Raw genomic sequence first — 13799 nt, 5'->3', positions numbered from 1 at the left:
CATGTTTCTCCGCACTTGAGACTCGCCCAGTGCAAGGCAGGGGTCGGGTTACAGTCTGGCGTTCTTTTTTGCTCTGATCTGGCTGGTCCGCTGTTGTTCTTTCGCTTGGTGACCGCTCTTCCAGCCAGTGCGTAGAGTGTGTGTAAGGCGAGGGAATGGTGGGACGGGTATGTGGTTGTGTGGGACTGTGGGTGTTTTAATGACGGGAGATATCAGCTGGGATTGTCTTGAGGGTAATAGAGAGTGGAGGGAGGATGTTGCTGCTACTGAATGTGGGTTACAACTACTACTACTACTACTACTACTACTACTACTACTACTTCTACTATTATTATAAAACCATATTTTGTAAGCATAATAAAGTGTTTCAAGTGTTTTACTACTACTACTGTACTACTACTACTACTACTACTACTACTACTACTACTACTACCACCACTGCTACACACACACGCACACACACACACACACACACACACATGGTTACAGACAAACACACACATACATGTATTGTACCTGTTTATCCCGTCCCCTCTCTCTCTCTCTCTCTCTCTCTCTCTCTCTCTCTCTCTCTCTCTCTCTCTCTCTCTCTCTCTCTCTTCCATTTTGTCTGTCTATCTGTCTGTCTCTTAGTCTTTCTCCCTCCCGTCACACACTCACGCCCCCTTTCCCTCCCTCCCGCAGAGCAAGCAAAGCCCCGTCGAGGACCTCCTGAACCAGGCCGACCAGCTCATCTCCACCCAGCACCCGCGCGCCGAGGTGTACGCCGCCATGGCCGAGTCGCTGGGCCTCGCCTGGAAGGACCTCAACGCCCAGCTGGAGACGCGGAAGGAGATACTGGAGATGGGCGTGGCTTTCCATACGTGAGTGAAGGAGGGATGGTTTGGGGTGCTTGGGGCTTGGGGCTGTTTTTTAAGACATCATCGCTTCTCACAACAACTATTTCTAAAGGTCAAAGAGGGAATCAATCTGGTTTTCATGAGTGTTTCTTAAGATTCATGGCACACAGGAAGGGTGAAACTACCACCAGGGTCATAAAACTACCCCTGGAAAGGCCTACAGCTCCTTCGAAAGCCATGTCAAATATGTGAACTCGGACGACGAAATGTTTTAAAATACTTGTGCCTCGGGAACTGACGTTTCCATTTTTAGTGCTTTTTTTTTCTCTCTCTGGATTATTTCTTCTTTTTTGTTTCGTTTTCTTGAAGTGCATCATTGAGGATTGAACCTTAGGAAGAACGACTCAGGCGGCGCAGCCTCTAGACGATGGAAATCAGATGACTGCGAGGAGATTTGACACAGCTCTTGAATTGCTTTAACAAGTTTAATAATGTCAGTCGCTCCATGCTTTTTTTTTTTTTGCGCTGCGAACTTACACGAGAACAACAAACAAAGGTCAAACGATTCAAGCGAAGCGATGCAGCACAGACATCGACAGGAGTCACCCGCCACTGCAACAACCTTCCTGCAGAAAGAGTTAGTGCGAAAATTAACAACTCCTTTATTGAAAATCGCACTGATTGTCACTTTGCTGCGTCAGGGGTGAATGGAGCGTGTCCGCGAGTACAACAAAGGAGACAGCTCAAGGGCTTAATAAAAAATAAAAAATAATAAAAAAAGCCCGCTATAATTAAAAAAAGCCCGCTATAATAAAAAAAAAGCCCGCTATAATTAAAAAAAAGCCCGCTATAATTAAAAAAAGCCCGCTATAATTAAAAAAAAGCCCGCTATAATTAAAAAAGCCCGCTATAATTAAAAAAAAGCCCGCTATAATTAAAAAAAGACCGCTATAATTAAAAAAAAGCCCGCTATAATTAAAAAAAGACCGCTATAATTAAAAAAGCCCGCTATAATTAAAAAACCCCGCTATAATTAAAAAAAGCCCGCTATAATTAAAAAAAGCCCGCTATAATTAAAAAAGTCCGCTATAATTTAAAAAAAGCCCGCTATAATTAAAAAAGCCCGCTATAATTAAAAAAAAACCGCTATAATTTAAAAAAAACGCTATAATTAAAAAAAAGCCCGCTATAATTAAAAAAAGCCCGCTATAATTAAAAAAGCTCGCTATAATTAAAAAAAAGCCCGCTATAATAAAAAAAAGCCCGCTATAATTAAAAAAAGACCGCTATAATTAAAAAAAGACCGCTATAATTCAAAAAGCCCGCTATAATTAAAAAAAAGCCCGCTATAATTAAAAAAGCCCGCTATAATTAAAAAAGTCCGCTATAATAAAAAAAAGCCCGCTATAATTAAAAAAGCCCGCTATAATAAAAAAACCGCTATAATTAAAAAAAAGCCCGCTATAATTAAAAAAAAGCCCGCTATATTAAAAAAAGCCCGCTATAATTAAAAAAAGCCCGCTATAATTAAAAAAAGCCCGCTATAAAAAAAGCCCGCTATAATAAAAAAAAAAGCCCGCTATAAAAAAAGCTCGCTAGTATGCAAAAGTTCATTTATCCTTTCCGCAGGTCACTCAAGCGGCCGACGAATAGATTAAATAACTAAACAACAACCTCGCAATGAGCTAACAAGGTTTCTGCTGCCTGCGCTTCCCTGTTTCCATGCTTCCTCTCCGTCGTGCCTGGGTCATCTCACACAGACGCCCTTATTGGGGAAGCGACTGTTTGACCCCCCCCCCCCCCCCGCCCCCCTTCCTTCCCCAACCCTCCTCACTCACCTCTTCACCTCTCCTCTTTACTACGTCTCTCTCATCTCATCTCTCTCTCTCTCTCTCTCTCTCTCTCTCTCTCTCTCTCTCTCTCTCTCTCTCTCTCTCTCTCTCTCTCTCTCTCTCTCTCTCTCTCTCTCTCTCTCTCTCTCTCTCTCTCTCTCTCCCCCCACACACACACACGGTCTCAAGCTCATGAATTCTATGTCCTCCTTTTTTTCCTCCTCCTCCTCCTCCTCCTCCTCCTCCTTCTCCTCCTCCTCCAACATATGTTCCCTCTTCACCTTCCTTCGCTCACTCTTAATCCCTCTTCACTCTCGAGTCTTATATAGATTTACCAACATCATCCTCGGCCATTCATCACACCCAAACATTCAAACACACACACACACATTATGCTCTCACCCACTTCCTCCTCTTCCTCTTCCTCTTCATTTTCCTTCCTCTTAATCCCTCTACACACACACACACACACACACACACACACACACACACACACACACGAGAGATACATCACCGTTGACCGCCGGAGACCACAGAAGACGCATCGGTTGGGGAAGGAAACTGGAATCGATTAGTGTCTTGTATCCTGTTTATAGGGGGCAGGGGGAGGGGGGGAGGGGGTGTGGGGGGGGGTCAGGTAGGGTCACACCGCGAGCTGGTTTCCATTCACATCTTGGACCCGAAAGGAAAGGGAAAAAAATTGATAAGAAAATAAATCGTCATTGTGCGTTTGCCTTCCTGGCCAATCAGATGTGTGTGTGTGTGTGTGTGTTTGAACGCCGTCTCGCTCTGGTTGGATAGTCTAGGAGGAGGAGGGGGAGCTGAAGGAGTAGGAGGATGAGGAAGAGGAAGAGAGGAAGGAGGAGGAGCTGCAGGAGGAGAAGTAAGATGAGGAGTAGCAGAAGGAGGAGGAGGAAGAGGGAGAGGGGGAACAGGAAGAGGAGGGAGAGGGAAACCAGGAGGAAGAGGAAAAGGAAGAGGGGAAGCAAGAGGAGGAGGAAAAAGAAGAGAGGGAACAGAAAGAAGAAGAGGAGGAGGAGGAGGAGGGGAGGTAAGAGGAGGAGTAGGAGTAGGAGAAGGAGGAACAGGAGGTGGAGGAAGAGGAGGAGGTGGAGGAGGAGGAGGAGGAGGAGGAGGAGGAGGAGGAGGAGTATGATAGCGTGTGGCGGGGAGGTTGGTGCAAGGTGACCCGCTGTTCCCTTGCCGGCCGCGGGAGGGCAGAGGGCAGCGCGTCTCGGCCCGCCAGCCTCGGCATCCCGCGGCGCCCCACACGACCCTCAGCGGTGACGACCCCCTGGCAGCCTGACACTCCTGCTGCACCTAAAGTGGCCCCGGTGACGCTGAGGGACGTGCTTCAGCGGCCCAAGCAGCGTGGCGGGGCTTGCGGGGAGGCGCGGCGCACACACTCCTCGGCGGGGTCAGACGAGGGCGGGAGTAGCGTGAATCATTGGTTGAAGGGCAGGTTTCCAGGGTCGTCGCTCCCTTCCATGCCCCCCTCCTGCCCCACCGTGACCTCGACGCGTGACCGGGAGTGGCAAGAGGCCTCCACAAAGGGCGCCTTACTCCTGACGTGCCTTTGTTGTGCTTTGTTACGTGACCAGTTCAGAATTTACATGAAGCTGCCCTACTTTTTCAGGAAGGAGAGTAATCTGTATTCTGAGGGAAGATGACCATTGTTCCTAATACAGCATGCGGTTATGTGTGTGTGTGTGTGTGTGTGTGTGTGTGTGTGTGTGTGTGTGTCGGTGCAATCGGCAAACATTCGCTCGTATTTTTTTTACAGTGAAAGAAGCTACTCAAGGGAAAAAAATGAATAAAAACAAAACAAAAATAGCTCTGCCCCCATAAAAGAAAGTAGAGAGGGGTTCCCAAAAGAGAGGTCAGTTTCAGAAGGCGTACAGCCATCAGAGGACACAAGGGAGGGAGGAGGGAGGCAGGGGAAGGGCATTGAAGGAGGCGAGGACCACAATGGGTAGGAGAGCGAGTGTCCATCGGCTGTGTGGCGCCATCAGAGGACTCAAAGGAGGGACGAGGGAGGCAAAGGGAAGGGCGTTGAAGGAGCCGAAGAGCACATTGGTTAGGAGAGCGAGTGTCCATCGGCTGTGTGGCACCATCAGAGGACACAAGGGAGGGACGAGGGAGGCAAAGGGAAGGGCGTTGAAGGAGCCGAGGACCACATTGGTTAGGAGAGCGAGTGTCCATCGGCTGTGTGGCGCCATTCAAACACCCAGGCCGCAAAAACTCGACCTCGGTGACCAGCCCAGCGGAAAGTCTCGGTCTGGGCCATCACGCAACTCGAAGAAAGTGTTGCCTCGCTCGCTTGTGTAACCCCGGCCCCGCGCGACGCTCAGGTCCATATGATCGACCTCCCATTACCACTCTTTCTCAAGGCCACGGGGAAGACTAACTGGGTTTTCATGGGTGTTATTTCCCATTCAAGGTGCAGAAGTCGAGTCGGGGATCACAAAACTCTCCATGAAGATCCCAACAACTTGGCATTATGACATACTCGCTTCTCACATCACCTATTTCTAAAGGTCAAAGAGGGGGTCAGTCGGGTTCTAATGAGTGTTTCTTTACGTTCATGGTACAGAAGAAGGGTCAAACTACCACCAGGGTCATAAAACTACTCCTGGAAATGCCCACAACTCCTATGAAAGCCTTTACTTGTCAAATATGTGTTCTTAGGCAATGAAATGTCTTGTAATGCGGCCCTTCGACCCTTCTCGTAGTCTGATCATTATTTTGTACCATGAATCTACACGAACACCAAATAGAACGCGCTAGACCTCTTTTTCAGCCTTTGGAAATAGGTGATGTTAGAGGCGGGAGTGTCGTATAATACCTGCCTATGACCCTTCTCGTAGTCTGATCATTCTTTTGTACCATGAATCTACACGAACACCAAACAGAACGCGCTAGACCTCTTTTTCAGCCTTTGGAAATAGCTGATGTTAGAGGCGGGAGCGGCTGAGATTACCGACCCTCGTAATGGACAGGAGCCGCGTCGCGTGTGCCCCGTTGCGTCACAGGAGCGAGTACTCGTCCGGGAACTGGTTATGGAAATGCCGCGGCGACGGGGAGACTGCGTGTCGCTGTCCACGCGCCCCTGGCCTGCACACACACACACACACACACACACACACACACACACACAGTTAGTTTATAGTTTATTGGCCATACCAGGCATTACATAAGTTCGATAAGTTACATAAAAACACATATATACAAGGAAAGCATACAATTCGACCACAAATATGTAGCGCACACACACACACACACACACACACACACACACACACACACACACACACACACACACACACACACACACAAAGTTAGTTTATAGTTTATTGACCACAGCAAGCATTAAATAAGTTTGACAAGTTACTTAACCATACTTATACAAGGAAAGCATACAATTCGACCACAAATATGTAGCACACACACACACACACACACACACACACACACACACACACACACACACACAGACACGGAGACACACACAGGCCAGGCCCTGTAAAACTACAACTAGGTAAATACAACTAGGTAAATACACACACAGTTCTTGGTCAGTTTTCTCAGACGCTTCCACCCCTCACAACGAGTTCCATAAGCCTAGAAGATCAGTCGGGTTCTAATGAGTGTTGCTTTAGGTTCATGGTACAGAGGAAGGGTCAAACTACCACCAGGGTCATAAAACTACCCCTGGTAATGCCCACAACTTCTACGAACGCCTTGTCATATAAAACTACCCCTGGAAATGTCCACAACTCCTACGAAAGCCTTGTCAAATAAAACTACCCTTGGAAATGCTCAAAACTCCTATGAAAGCCTTGTCATATAAAACTACCCCTGGAAATGCCCACAACTCCTACGAAAGCACCCCTAAAAATGCCCATAACTCCTACGAAAACACCCCCAAAAATGCCCACAACTCAACGAAAGCCTTGTCAAATGAAACTACCCCTGGAAACGCCCACAACTCCTACGAAAGCCTTGTCAAATAGGTGCGCTTGGCCGCCAAAATGTTCAAGAATGTGACCTCGGCTTACACTCTCGCACAGGCATTCTCTAAACACTGGACAGGCCATCACAGAACCCCGACTCAGCGCTGTCATCCCCGCGGTGGTCCAAGACGTCAACTTCTATAAGGCTCCTCCCGTTTTGGTGCGCCGAGCCAGGCCGGGGCGAGGAAAGCGGGGAGGCTGCGTTAATGGCAAGCTTTCACCCATGCGCCTGTCATCGGGGAGCAAGATAGTCCGTGCTAAGTGAACGTTTTGGCAGGGAGAGTAGAACATGTTATATCCTCCCCTGTCTCCCCACATCGTCCTCCCTCTCTCTCTCCCTCCCTGCCTCCCATGTAGCTACTTATCCTCCCTTGCTCTCCTTGCTCCCCTGCCTCTCCCTTTCCTTTCCTCCCCTCTTCTCCCTCCACACCGTCCTCCCTCTCTCCCTCCCTGCCTCCAATGTAGCTACTCTTCCTCCCTTGCTCTTTCCTTCCTATCTTTCACTTTTCTTTCTCTTCTCTCCCTCTCCTCTTTCCTCCTCTCTTCTCCCTCCCCACACCGTCCTCCCTCTCTCCCTCCCCGCCTTCCTCCATTGCTCTTTCCTTCCTTTCTTACTCTTTTCTTTCTCCTCTCCTTTGGTTAACTTCTCCTCCCTGTCTCTCTCTCCCTCTCCTTTCCTCTTTCCTCCTCCTCCCTCCCTTTTTCCAATGTACTCTTCCTCCATTTCTTTTCTCTCTTCTCCCTCCTTTATCCTCCCTTTCCTACCTCCCTCCCTCTCCTTACCTCTTTCACTCCCTCCCTTTCTTCTATTCCCCCTTATTTCCTACTCCTTTCCCCTTCTCCCTCTTTCTCTTCGTCTCTCTCTCTCTCTCTCTCTCTCTCTCTCTCTCTCTCTCTCTCTCTCTCTCTCTCTCTCTCTCTCTCTCTCTCTCTCTCTCTCATTGTCCCCTTTCCCCTCCCTCCCATCCCCTCCATCTCCCTCCCCTCCCTTCCATTTTCCCATCTCCCTTTCATCCCTCCATTTCACTCCCTCCCTTTCCTCTCCCTCTTTCTCTTCGTCTTTTTCTCCTCCCTTCTCTTTCTCTCTCATTGTCCCCTTTCCCCTCTCTCCCATTTTCCCTTCCCATTCCCATTCCTCTCCATTTTCCATTTCACTCCTTCCATCTCCTTCTTTCTCTTCGTCTTTTTCTCCTCCCTTCGATCTCCCTCTTTCTCCCCTTTCCCCTCTCTTCCATTTTTCCCTTCCCTCTCCATCTTTCCATTTCACCCCCTCGCTCTCCCTCTTTCTCTTCGTAGTTCTCTCCCTCCTTCTCTCTCTCATTGTCCCCTTTCCCCTCCCTCCCGTCCCCTGCATCTCCCTCCCCTCCCTCCCTCGGTCCTCCCGCCACCAGCAACACGGCAATAATGGCAGACCAGCCGTGAACAAGGCTATTTATACCCTCGGGCCGCGCCTCACCTCTCACGGGTCATGTTCACTGCCAACTCCGCCGACCCAGCAACTTTTTTCCCCCGCCCCGGCAGGTGTATTAGTAGACGCCCGCTGGATGACACACACACACACATACACACACACACACACCTCCGCTTCACCTGTCTCTTATTAGTCACTCCCACCTGGTTGATACACGTTATTTTATCTCTAATATAACACACCTTTTCTCTCTCTCTTGGTACATTTGGCAGACACACTTGTTGAATGACACTTAAAGACTCGCTCGCTCGCTCTCACCTGGTTTGCATTCGTCTGGTTATCGATGTGTTACGAAGCGATCTTACTATTGCACAACGTATTTTTTTTCTCTCTCGTCAGATGTGTTGGTAGATAGACCTGTTTCGATGAGACTTACAGACTTGCTCGCTCGCACCTGTCCCACGTTCGCTCTTACCTGGGTCTGAAGTCTGAACTCGTCTGATTATCTGTGTGTTATGATAGGCTATTATAGTAAAGCCCAGGCCCTGTAAAACTACAACTAGGTAAATAAAACTAGGTAAATACACTGTAGAAAAGTAACCTAATTTTCTGAGTCAACTGAAAAGAACACACCTCTTATTTCCCGTTCTCTTTTTCCCATTTTTTATTTCCCGTTCTCTTTTTCCTATTTTTCTATTTCCCGTTCTCTTTTTCCCATTTTTTATTTCCCGTTCTCTTTTTCCTATTTTTTTATTTCCCGTTCTCTTTTTCCTATTTTTTTATTTCCCGTTCTCTTTTTCCCATTTTTTTTATTTCCCGTTCTCTTTTTCCTATTTTTTTATTTCCCGTTCTCTTTTTCCCATTTTTTTTATTTCCCGTTCTCTTTTCCATTTTTTATTTCCGTTCTCTTTTTCATATTTTTTTATTTCCCGTTCTCTTTTTCCCATTTTTTTTATTTCCCGTTCTCTTTTTCCTATTTTTTTATTTCCCGTTCTCTTTTTCCATTTTTTTATTTCCCGTTCTCTTTTTCCCATTTTTTTATTTCCCGTTCTCTTTTTCCCATTTTTTTATTTCCCGTTCTCTTTTTCCCATTTTTTTATTTCCCGTTCTCTTTTTCCCATTTTTTATTTCCCGTTCTCTTTTTCCTATTTTTTTATTTCCCGTTCTCTTTTTCCCATTTTTTTATTTCCCGTTCTCTTTTTCCCATTTTTTTATTTCCCGTTCTATTTTCCCATTTTTTTATTTCCCGTTCTCTTTTTCCATTTTTTTATTTCCCGTTCTCTTTTTCCATTTTTTTATTTCCCGTTCTCTTTTTCCCATTTTTTTATTTCCCGTTCTCTTTTTCCCATTTTTTTATTTCCCGTTCTCTTTTTCCATTTTTTTATTTCCCGTTCTCTTTTTCCCATTTTTTTATTTCCCGTTCTCTTTTTCCCATTTTTTTATTTCCCGTTCTCTTTTCCCATTTTTTTTATTTCCCGTTCTCTTTTTCCCATTTTTTTTCCCTTTCTCTTTTCCATTTTTTATTTCCTTTCTCTTTTCCATTTTTTATTTCCCGTTCTCTTTTCCATTTTTATTTCCGTTCTCTTTTCCATTTTTTATTTCCCGTTCTCTTTTCCATTTTTTATTTCCCGTTCTTTTTCCCATTTTTTTTCCCGTTCTCTTTTCCCATTTTTTATTTCCGTTCTCTTTTTCCCATTTTTTATTTCCGTTCTCTTTTCCCATTTTTTATTTCCCGTTCTCTTTTTCCATTTTTCTATTTCCCGTTCTCTTTTTCCATTTTTCTATTTCCCGTTCTCTTTTTCCCATTTTTTTATTTCCCGTTCTCTATTTCCCATTTTTCTATTTCCCGTTCTCTTTTTCCATTTTTCTATTTCCCGTTCTCTTTTCCCATTTTTTTTGTTTCCCGTTCTCTTTTTCCCATTTTTTTATTTCCCGTTCTCTTTTTCCCATTTTTTTATTTCCCGTTCTCTTTTTCCATTTTTTTATTTCCCGTTCTCTTTTTCCCATTTTTTTTATTTCCCGTTCTCATTCTGATAACAAACTCGCCCACATCAAAATATATCTCACAAATCCAGAAATAAACTATATAAAACATGCCTTTTTTTCTCTCTCTCTCGTCAGGTGTATTAGTAGAAGGAACAGATCGATGACAGTCATAAGCTCACCTTTGCATCACCTGTCAGCCTCTCACACCCCCTTTTCTCTCTCGTCAGGCGTATTAGTAGAAGGAACAGTTCGATGACAGTCATAAGCTCACCTTTGCATCACCTGTCACCCTCTCACACCCCCTTTTTCTCTCTCGTCAGGTGTATTATTAGAAGGAACAGATCGATGACAGTCATAAGCTCACCTTTGCATCACCTGTCACCCTCTCACACCCCCTTTTTCTCTCTCGTCAGGTGTATTAGTAGAAGGAACAGATCGATGACAGTCATAAGCTCACCTTTGCATCACCTGTCAGCCTCTCACACCCCCTTTTTCTCTCTCTCGTCAGGTGTATTAGTAGAAGGAACAGATCGATGAGTCATAAGCTCACCTTTGCATCACCTGTCAGCCTCTCACACCCCCTTTTTCTCTCTCGTCAGGTGTATTAGTAGAAAGAACAGATCGATGACAGTCTTAAGCTCACCTTTGCATCACCTGTCAGCCTCTCACACCCCCTTTTTCTCTCTCGTCAGGTGTATTAGTAGAAGGAACAGATCGATGACAGTCATAAGCTCACCTTTGCATCACCTGTCAGCCTCTCACACCCCTTTTTTCTCTCTCGTCAGGTGTATTAGTAGAAAGAACAGATCGATGACAGTCAGCCTCTCCTTCTACTCTACAAGTACCTATTAATTCATCTCTTGTTCTCTTCGCGTCTCAGGAAAAGTATACAGCATGCACTCGTCTGATGTCCATGGAGAACTACCTATACAAAACCTACTTATCTCCCAGTTGAGGCTATCATGTTTTTAATTATTTGCCATTATTTTTATTTGTAGTTTTATATTATAGTTTATTTAGTGTACGTTCGGCGCCATATGACCCCGGCGCCATGAACAGAACGCCCCAATAATCATCATCCCTGTTAAGGCTTCCACGCCATTCACCTCACTTCCTTCCCTTTCACGCCCACAGCATTAAGGGGCGCATTACTAAACATTTTGTCGCTTAAGTTCGCCTATTTGACAAGGCTTTCCTAGGACTTTTGGGCATTTCCAGGAGTAGTTTTTAGACCCTGGTGGTAGTTTGTCCCTTCTTCTGTACCGTGAACCTGAAGAAACACACATTAGAACTCGCCTTTATAAATAACTTGACCTTTATAAATAGTTGATGTTTGAAATGAATGTGTTTTGTAATGCCAATCGAACTCTCCTCTTCGCCCACGGTAAGGCGCAGCAGTACAACGATACCCGTCTTCCCTCACCCCCACCCACCACCCACGCCCTTACTTAACCCACATATAAGTAACCTGCACACCACTTAAGCGTCGTTCTCCCACGCCCACAACAAAGCCAGGCAGTTCCCTCAGCCCCCATCCACGACCCACGCCCTTACTTAACCCACATATAAGTAACCTGCACACCACTTAAGCGTCGTTCTTCCACGCCCACAGCAAGGTCCAGCAGTTCTCTCACCCCCACCCACCATCCACGCCCTTACTTAACCCACATATAAGTAACCTGCACACCACTTAAGCGTCGTTCTCCCACGCCCACAACAAAGCCAGGCAGTTCCCTCAGGCCCCATCCACGACCCACGCCCTTACTTAACCCACATATAAGTAACCTGCACACCACTTAAGCGTCGTTCTCCCACGCCCACAACAAAGCCAGGCAGTTCCCTCAGCCCCCATCCACTCCCTTACTTAACCCACATATAAGTAACCTGCACACCACTTAAGCGTCGTTCTCCCACGCCCACAACAAAGCCAGGCAGTTCCCTCAGCCCCCATCCACTCCCTTACTTAACCCACATATAAGTAACCTGCACACCACTTAAGCGTCGTTCTCCCACGCCCACAACAAAGCCAGGCAGTTCCCTCAGGCCCCATCCACGACCCACGCCCTTACTTAACCCACATATAAGTAACCTGCACACCACTTAAGCGTCGTTCTTCCACGCCCACAACAAAGCCAGGCAGTTCCCTCAGCCCCCATCCACGACCCACGCCCTTACTTAACCCACATATAAGTAACAACCTGCACACCACTTAAGCGTCGTTCTTCCACGCCCACAACAAAGCCAGGCAGTTCCCTCAGGCCCCATCCACGACCCACGCCCTTACTTAACCCACATATAAGTAACAACCTGCACACCACTTAAGCGTCGTTCTTCCACGCCCACAACAAAGCCAGGCAGTTCCCTCAGCCCCCATCCACGACCCACGCCCTTACTTAACCCACATATAAGTAACCTGCACACCACTTAAGCGTCGTTCTCCCACGTCCACAACAAAGCCAGGCAGTTCCCTCAGCCCCCACCCACGCCCTTACTTAACCCACATATAAGTAACCTGCACACCACTTAAGCGTCGTTCTCCCACGCCCACAGCAAGGCCCAGCAGTACAACGACAGCATGGATGCCGCCGAACGAGCCTATACCGACAACGTACTGCCCCACGAAACCGATGCCGCCCGACAGATGCTCAAACAGCTACACGACCACAAGCGGGCGGTGCTGGAGGCGTCCATGCACACCCTTCAGGAGGCACAGACGCTGCTTGGGCGCCTCCGAAGCATGACCGCGGAGGGTGCCACGCTCGACTCCCGCCCTCTGCACATCAGGACCAACATAGACTTCGGTGAGGAGGGGAGATTTTTTTTTTTTTTTTCCTTCCTTCTTTTTTCTTCCTTTTCTTTCTTTTCTTTCCTTCCTTTTCTTTGTCTTTTTCTTTTTCTTTCTTTTCTTTATTTTTTTTTGTTTCTTTGTTTCTTTCTTCTTTGTCTTTCTTTTTCTTCTCATCTCTCTCTCTCTCTCTCTCTCTCTCTCTCTCTCTCTCTCTCTCTCTCTCTCTCTCTCTCTCTCTCTCTCTCTCTCTCTCTCTCTCTCTCTCTCTCTTCTATAGCGTAAGGACATAAACTGAGTGACAAGAGAGAGAGAGAGAGATGCATAATTGATAACATATAGCGAATAACATGTCCTCCTCCTCCTCCTCCTCCTCCTCCTCCTCCTCCTCCTCTTCCTCCTCCTCCCCCAGCCTGCTCCCAGATCGAGCACTACCTGGAATCCCTTCACGACCGCCGGAGGTTCCTGGACGGTCTCTTCATCGCCCGGAAGCGCCACCTGGAGGAATGCCTCGCCCTCTGTCTGCTCTACCAGGTGACGCGGCGGGTTCACACACACACACACACACACACACACACACACACACACACACACACACACACACGCAGTTCATGGCTATTTTCAGACTTGTTTTGATCTTTATACTCTTTCCTATGGCTTTCCGGGGAGCTTGAAGATTAGTAGAACACATATATGACAAAAGCAGAGCAGTTGATCAAGTAGGAGACGAGATATCGGCGCTTTAAAAACAATCTTAACCCAGAACACACACACACACACACACACACACACACACACACACACACACACACACATACACACACAGTTCATGGCTATTTTCAGACTTGTTTTGATCTTTATACTCTTTCCTATGGCTTTCCGGGGAGCTTGAAGATTAGTAGAACACATATATGACAAAAGAAGAGCATTTGA

General features: G+C 46.7%; 1 protein-coding gene across 7 annotated transcripts in view; it reads left to right on the top strand.

Annotated features, from left to right (window-relative positions):
• Positions 1 to 13799, top strand: part of LOC126988203 (titin-like) — a 304476-nt gene that overhangs the window by 197711 nt on the left and 92966 nt on the right. For all 7 annotated transcript variants that reach the window (XM_050846148.1, XM_050846145.1, XM_050846147.1 and 4 more), the window contains 3 exons: positions 685 to 863; positions 12632 to 12882; positions 13279 to 13400. In XM_050846148.1, the coding sequence (XP_050702105.1) occupies positions 685 to 863; positions 12632 to 12882; positions 13279 to 13400 (552 nt within the window). The remainder of the gene's footprint in view (positions 1 to 684; positions 864 to 12631; positions 12883 to 13278; positions 13401 to 13799) is intronic.

This window comes from Eriocheir sinensis, chromosome 68 (assembly GCF_024679095.1).
Source record: "Eriocheir sinensis breed Jianghai 21 chromosome 68, ASM2467909v1, whole genome shotgun sequence".
NCBI lineage: Eukaryota > Metazoa > Arthropoda > Malacostraca > Decapoda > Varunidae > Eriocheir > Eriocheir sinensis.
This window is presented reverse-complemented; position numbering and strand designations above follow the sequence as displayed.